The sequence below is a fragment of the Procambarus clarkii genome, chromosome 87 (assembly GCF_040958095.1).
Source record: "Procambarus clarkii isolate CNS0578487 chromosome 87, FALCON_Pclarkii_2.0, whole genome shotgun sequence".
NCBI lineage: Eukaryota > Metazoa > Arthropoda > Malacostraca > Decapoda > Cambaridae > Procambarus > Procambarus clarkii.
The window spans coordinates 12,303,531-12,311,071 of record NC_091236.1 but is presented as its reverse complement, the minus strand read 5'-3'; the positions used below and the strand labels follow the sequence as shown (position 1 = coordinate 12,311,071).

Sequence of the window (7,541 nt, the reverse complement as noted above, 5' to 3'; positions counted from 1 at the left end):
TAAACCTAGGAGCTAGGACCAATATACTATAAACCTAGGAGCTAGGACCAATATACTGTAAACCTAGAAGCTAGGACCAATATACTGTAAACCTAGGAGCTAGGACCAATATACTGTAAACCTAGGAGCTAGGAGCAATATACTGTAAACCTAGGAGCTAGGACCAATATACTGTAAACCTAGGAGCTAGGACCAATATACTGTAAACCTAGGAGCTAGGAGCAATATACTGTAAACCTAGGAGCTAGGACCAATATACTATATACCTAGGACCCCAGAATTTACGAATGTCTATTCAAATATTTCCACGAATACCTTGAAGACTAAACCTACAAATTATGAATCCCAATACCAGATAACAGATGCGAGACAGATAACCAAACAAGAGATGGTTAACCAGACCGAAGCTGGATAACAAAAGGAGTCGGATAACCGGACGAAACACCGTGTAACAAGCTTACCACCACTTCTCAAGGAGTTTCGATCTCATTGTGGTCTGTTTTTTTTCACGTTTCTTGAGGGTTTCCTGTCTTAGTTCTTTTTTGTTTGAGCCTCGGGATAAACCTCGTTGAAATTGGATAGGGATGGATAGGGTGTAATAGGGAATAATGGGAAATGAGAGGGAGTGGCGATGGGAAAGGAATGAGGTGTTATATAGGGAGGGATAGGAAGTGACAGAGAGTGATGGGGGAGTGGCGGGGAGAGATGGGGAAGGATGGGGAAAAGGATGGGGAAGGATAGGGAAAAGGATGGGGAAGAAACAGGTAAGTGCTGGAGAAACCTATTTTCCAAAATTAATAAAAAATCCAAAGTAATTGAAGTATAGAGAACGATATAAAATAAGGAACAGACAAATTAAAATAATTAAAAAAACCAGAAAAGGGAGAAAGGGAGAACAAAAGCAGTGAAAGAAGAGGGAAACACAGAGAAAGAAGAAGGTCAAACAAGGGAAGCTGATGAGCAGGAGGAAAACCAAATAAATAAGGAAGAAATGATTAAGGGAAGATAACAACACAAGAAAAATCTAAGAAGATTTAAGACAACAAAAGAGGGCAAATTGGCAGTAAAGAAAAGAAGGAAGGAAAAAGAAATAAAAGAAAACATATGAGGAAGATGGACGCAGGAAAATAAGAAGAGGCAGAGGCAGTAGAAGCAAGAGAGGAAGCACCAGAGGCAATAGAAGCAAGAGAGGAAGCACCAGAGGCAGTAGAAGCAAGAGAGGAAGCACCAGATGCAGTAGAAGCAAAAGAGGAAGCGGCAGAGACAATAGAAGCAAGAGAGGAAGCACCAGATGCAGTAGAAGCAAAAGAGGAAGCAGCAGAGGCAGTAGAAGCAAGAGAGGAAGCACCAGAGGCAGTAGAAGCAAGAGAGGAAGCACCAGAGGCAGTAGAAGCAATAGAGGAAGCACCAGAGACAGAAGAAGCAAGAGGGGGAAGCAGAAGAGCCAACAAAATGTAAACAAAGGCAGCAAAAAAACAGTCAGCAGCAGGAGACTGAGCAATAAAATAAGTCAGAAAATCAGGAATAGAACAGCTAGCAGCAGGAACAGCAACAGCAGGAACAGCAACAGCAGCAGCAGGACCAGCAGCAGCAGCAGCAGGACCAGCAGCAGCAACAGCAGCAGCAGCAGCAGGAAGGCGACCTAGCAACACCTCCAGACAGGAGAGACACATATCACTCTGACCAACAACATGTGATCAGGTTACCTACAATTACACCCGGTGTTCTCTGATGTCGATTAATTGTATGCAATTATTGGGTTTACCTGTTATTCCCCCTCCCTCCCTCCCTCCTCCTTCCTTCCTTCTGTAATTGAGCTTCGTGTTGTACTATCCCTCCATCGTCCTGATTCACACACGCGTGTAGGTTACAGTTTCTGTGAGAACAAAAATTACAAAATGTATATGTCATTGTTTTTGTCTGTTTCAGCTAAACTGTGAATGATGTCTTGGTCAGTCTAGTGTTTTTTTGGGGGGTTTTGTTTGTACCTCCCTAAAGGTACAATGGTAATTGAGATACAATTATCACCCTAAAAGACCACAGATGAGGTACAATGTCACCCTAGAAGTACCCCAGATGACATACAATGTCTTTCTAGAGGACTACAGTAGAGGTACTATGTCACGCTAAATGTCTCAATAAGAGGTATAGTGCGTCACCCTGATCGTCACAGTAGAGGTACAATGTCACCCTGAAGGGCCAGAGTATATAATGTCACTGTACAATGTCACTGTATAGGAGCACAATTGGAAGTTCAGTGATATTGTAAAGAGCCAGAGTAGAGGTACAGTGTCACCTTAAGGGTCCACAGTAGAACTACAACGGCACCCTTAAGATCCACAGTAAAGCTACAATGACACCCTAAAGATCCACAGTAGAGCTACAATGTCACCCTAAAATCGTAAAGATGGACGCAACACAAAAGGCCGAAATACTGATATAAGTATTGAACAGGAAAAACACCTCTGATCGCTAATTAACATCTCTGATCACTCATAAACATCTATGATCACTCATAAACATCTCTGATCACTCATAAACATCTCTGATCACTCATAAACATCTCTGATCACTCATAAACATCTCTGATCACTAAACAAACATATATATTTTCTTAATATACATCTCAGTTCCTTTGCCCAATTTCTTTGATCATTCAATTGAATGGAATATTGGACTGCATAATAAAATGCTGCATGGAATCTTATATTTTATTTACAGTGTAAAAAGGTATCTGCTAATAGATCAATAGCTCAGTCGATAGAGCTTCGGGCTCGTATACTTGGGGTACAGGGTTCGAGACCCATACGGCTCAGGTAAATGAAATAGAGATCCCATTCTATCATTACATTGTGAGATAGCCCCACATATATCATGATATCAACCTTCCCCGAAACTCAAAGTATGGATTGGTTATCTACTGGTGTTGATAAACACTAAAACTAGTCAAGGCAAAGTCCCACTCGTCTAGACGTCGACGAGTGGGACGTGGAGTGGGACTTAGAGTGGGACTTAGAGTGGGACATAGAGGGGGACTAAGTGGGACTTGGCAATTCCCCCAAGTGGCAAAGTCCTTATGAGAAAATCTGAAAATTCAGAACAACAGGAATTTCCTACTTACCGAATGACAGAGTCCCAAGCAAAGCAAGTCTGGGACTGAATTCCAACAATGAACCTCATTTCTGAAGCACACAAATGAAACAAGACTACAAGTCTTAACTCCCGGCGCACTGAGTTAAGTCTAGGACCAACTTTATCATCAAGTCTGACTCGTCGAAGCTGAGACTGACACCAAGGGGGTGCATTCAGCACGTCATTTTGAGTAAACAAAATGTTAATTCCTCTCAAAAATAATTAATGGGGTTTTATGTTATAATTTTGTGTACAGTCTGGCCCTAGGAGTAGTTAGGTTGGGTGTTTTGATTCTGTTAGCAGTGATTTGTATTTTTAATTTGTGGGAAATACACATTCAGTCCTCGAACTAGACTCGGTTAACGCGGCAAACGACCCCACGCACCCCCATTCCAAAGAAGCATTTATCAATTAAAATGATTGTGCATATAATAGATTTTCTCATATATATTAATAATATTTTATATTAGTTCTATATATAATTAGCATAAGATAGGTTAGGCTATGTGTTTAGATTCTGTTGGTAATTATTTGCATTTCAAGTATGTGGATGAAGCGTTCACGGGATTCGAACAGAGGAGTCAGCGAGACTCTGTTCGAGAAATGTTCGAACGTCATCACTTGTGAGTCGAACGTAAACAGTTTTTCACAAAAAAAATAAACTTGGGGTTAGAAGGCTAGATTAACGAGCACTTGACCTTTGTCTACGAGGACGGGGTAGCGAAAACCACTTCAGGAGGTGTGATTCGACTACAGATAGAGAGTTTAAAAATTGTTTAAAAAAAGCTCGAACGTACTCAGCTGTTCGTGGATTTGTTTTCATTTTCGTCATTCATAAACAGGTGATTTTGGCGCTTGAATTAACTCACATTTGGCCACTGTTTACACTCCTTACTCACTGTTTATGAGGAAGGAGTGTGTGTGTGTGTGTGTGTGTGTGTGTGTGTGTGTGTGTGTGTGTGTGTGTGTGTGTGTGTGTGTGTGTGTGTGTGTGTGTGTTTTATGTATGAACCGCCAAACACGCTTCAATACATTGGTTCACATGTTCAGACCAATCTTGATTTCCACTAATCGCAATCTAAACGAGCCGGGGGACTACAGTTACCTCTCTCGGTAAATCCCTACCGCGAAAAAATCCAACTACACAGGCTCGTGGTTATTCGCTACTCAGCCATACACTGCTATTATTCCAGTTTAAATTTAGCATTGCATTGCCTACACATTTTATCAAAATTTATATACCAAGCAATATTTACTTGTTGCAAAAGTCTTCTTTTAATAAATAAATCCTATATCCAAGGAGTTAAAAATGAGGTAGATAGAGGTAGTTAAAAACAGGGGAAAAAATACAAAAATAATGATTGGCAATAATAAAATGCAGCAACGAAGGAAAAAATAAATATCCAATAAATTTTTAATGAAGGGAAAATTAATACAGATGAGACAAGGAAGAGAGCGGGATGAGAGAGAGAGAGAGAGAGAGAGAGAGAGAGAGAGAGAGAGAGAGAGAGAGAGAGAGAGAGAGAGAGAGAGATAGAAAGGGAGAGAGAGAGAGAGAGAGAGAGAGAGAGAGAGAGAGAGAGAGAGAGAGAGAGAAGCAACCAGCTGTATCACTAAGACTTAAGACTGACTCAACTGGTTCGATATACTAGGGGGGGATGAGGTGAATTTCTGAATACCGTAGTGACGTAACTTACGACCACTTAGTGCTTCCCTCCCACGACCCACGAATGCCCTTCCCCCTCCTCCTCCCATCCCCCCATTTCCACCTCCCACGACCCACGAATGCCCTTCCCCCTCCTCCTTCCATGCCCCCATTTCCACCTCCCACGACCCACGAATGCCCTTCCCCCCCTCCTCCTCCCATCCCCCCATTTCCACCTCCCACGACCCACGAATGCCCTTCCCCCCCTCCTCCTCCCATCCCCCCATTTCCACCTCCCACGACCCACGAATGCCCTTCCCCCCCCTCCTCCTCCCATCCCCCCATTTCCACCTCCCACGACCCACGAATGCCCTCCCCCCCCCCTCCACCTCTCCAACTTCCTCGACCGGCTCTCCATGCGACGAAAATTACCATATTCGGCACGTTAATAATGCAATTCATTACAATTTCGCACTTAACCTTTGGCGCTATTAACAACGTTTTGGAGGAAAAAAAAATCCTTGATAACAGCTCGTAAGATGAGGGAAGATAACTCTAAGGTTATATTCAGTTATTATTAGACCTCCGCCATTGGAACTAAGATAATTCACAGGGGGGGGGATACTTCGCTATCTTTGAGTCATTTTGCCTACGATATCCGAACAAAAACGCATCAACTAATATCCGAACCATCCGACAACCGTCATCTGAACTTAAATATTATCCGTACACGTATGGAACATGCAAGTCGCGCCATAAAACCAGCCAACTGACCTGAACGGAACTCGGTAAAGAATCATCGCTTTTTATCCGAATCATCCGGCTTCCATCACGGGATCGGACGCAGCATTCAAAATCTCCAGATCTCCTAGGCTGTTATTTCCGAGAGTAAGGAATTAGATTAATGTTTGTTTCAACGCAATATATCGCAGTTACGGTAAGCGCCTTGAGTCGTAATAGAGGATGAAAAGGCGAGTTAAGTGCAGGGTGCGACCGGTTGAGGCACCTGCCGCATCGAATATGATAATTGACGTGTAGATTGGCCTTGCTCGCTTGCTCTCCTGCTTCCTTGCTTCTGTGGGCTACAAGGAAGAGGCTAACATGCAGGCAAGCAAGCTTGTAAACAAAGAAAACGAGGAGAGAGAGAGAGAGAGAGAGAGAGAGAGAGAGAGAGAGAGAGAGAGAGAGAGAGAGAGAGAGAGAGAGAGAGAGAGAGAGAGAGAGAGAGAGAGAGAGAGAGAGAGAGAGAGAGAGAGAGAGAGAGAGAGAGAGAGAGAGAGAGAGAGAGAGAGAGAGAGAGAGAGAGAGAGAGAGGGAGAGAGAGAGATCTAGGATATGTTTCAACAGTATTTCCTTCATTCTCATTAACATGTGTGCCTACATTTCTAGCATTGAAGAAGTTCTTCCTAACATCCCTATGCCTCTTTTGCGTTTCCAGTTTCAGGTTCTACAACCGCGGTTTACAATGACCAAACCACTGCATCAGAAAACCTTGGCGATTCCTCCTGAAAATTTTGTATGTCGTTATCATATCCCCATTCCCTATTAAGGATTGAGGTTTGTGATTATAGCTTTCTTGCAAGTGGGATGGAATGCAGTACAAAACATCTATGACCTTTTCTTCGTTTTATTATGAAATATAAATATTCTCTACTGAGTCACGTACTATCAAGAGAGTGGATGTGTACAGCTCTGCTGATGCTGCTGTTGACATCGGATCGGCTGCTGAGTTGGCAATATGCAGCCAGCTCACCACACTGGCGACCAACACCGCTCGGCACGCTACCATCGGCGTCCTCGACGATCTGCTTGACAGTTCGGATCTGCGAACTTCTTGATTGTGTAGCCTAACATGTATGTAGTGGCCTCAAACAAGCTTTCAAACGTCCAAAACCATCACTATATTAACGTAACCAAACGTAATGAAAGCTAACCTAACCATACCTTAACCTAAAGTAACCTTAACCTAACCTAACCATGGATAGAGAGTAGATTAATAGCACTAATTATGTAGTCATTGCCAATCCATTCCCTTGAGTGGATCTCCTCCTTAAAGACAGGTTGCCCCTTTTTCATTTCCCGGTCGCCTATTGCAATGGCTCACGACCTTTGTGCTCTCTAATTAATCTGTTTTTGAAGCAATGTTGAGAGTAAACCTCATCTAGGACTCATTTCATCTCCTTCCATTTGCTCACTATTCTTCTACATTAGAGAAAGGCTTTCTTGCATACCTGTGGTTCAACGATACCTCTAACTTCCACAACTATATTCTTTCTTACCTCCTTTCTTTCTCTCTCCTAAACATTGAAGTTTTTTCTCTGCTTTGTCACTCTTTCTTAAGAATAGCTTGTGCCGTAATCATGTAGCCTTTCGCTAGGAATAGTTCTCTCAGCCTGTTCCTCGTAGCTATGGAAATTGCTTCCAAAACTCTCTCATTTAAATAAAAAAAATTCATTGTTCTCATACTAAAAGAATTTTTTTTAGCATTGCTATGACCCATTTGTTGTTCAAGAATCTATCGTATGCCCTTTTATTCCATTTGTATTCATTGTGAACATCTCTTTTTTCACTTTGTCATTTCCTCTAAGAATTTTAGACATCTCTATCATGTCACCACTATATCTTGTTTTGCTAGTGACGTCTAGTCTAGTTCTTTCAGTCTTTCTTCATACCCCATACGTCGCAATACTAAGACGAGCATCGTGGAAAATCTCAGAATCCTTTTTAATTGTCTTACGTTTATTATGTTCCTGAGATTTCTATA

The 7,541-nt window shown here is 42.2% G+C and overlaps 1 protein-coding gene across 1 annotated transcript; it reads left to right on the top strand.

Annotated features, from left to right (window-relative positions):
* The first annotated feature begins 727 nt into the window (after positions 1-727).
* LOC123746965 (submandibular gland secretory Glx-rich protein CA-like) lies at positions 728-6,615 on the top strand. The gene is made up of 4 exons (XM_069317258.1): positions 728-764; positions 1,136-1,422; positions 1,541-1,693; positions 6,436-6,615. Exons 1-4 carry the CDS (start codon positions 728-730, stop codon positions 6,613-6,615), a joined length of 657 nt encoding a protein of 218 aa, XP_069173359.1.
* Positions 6,616-7,541: the final 926 nt, after the last annotated feature.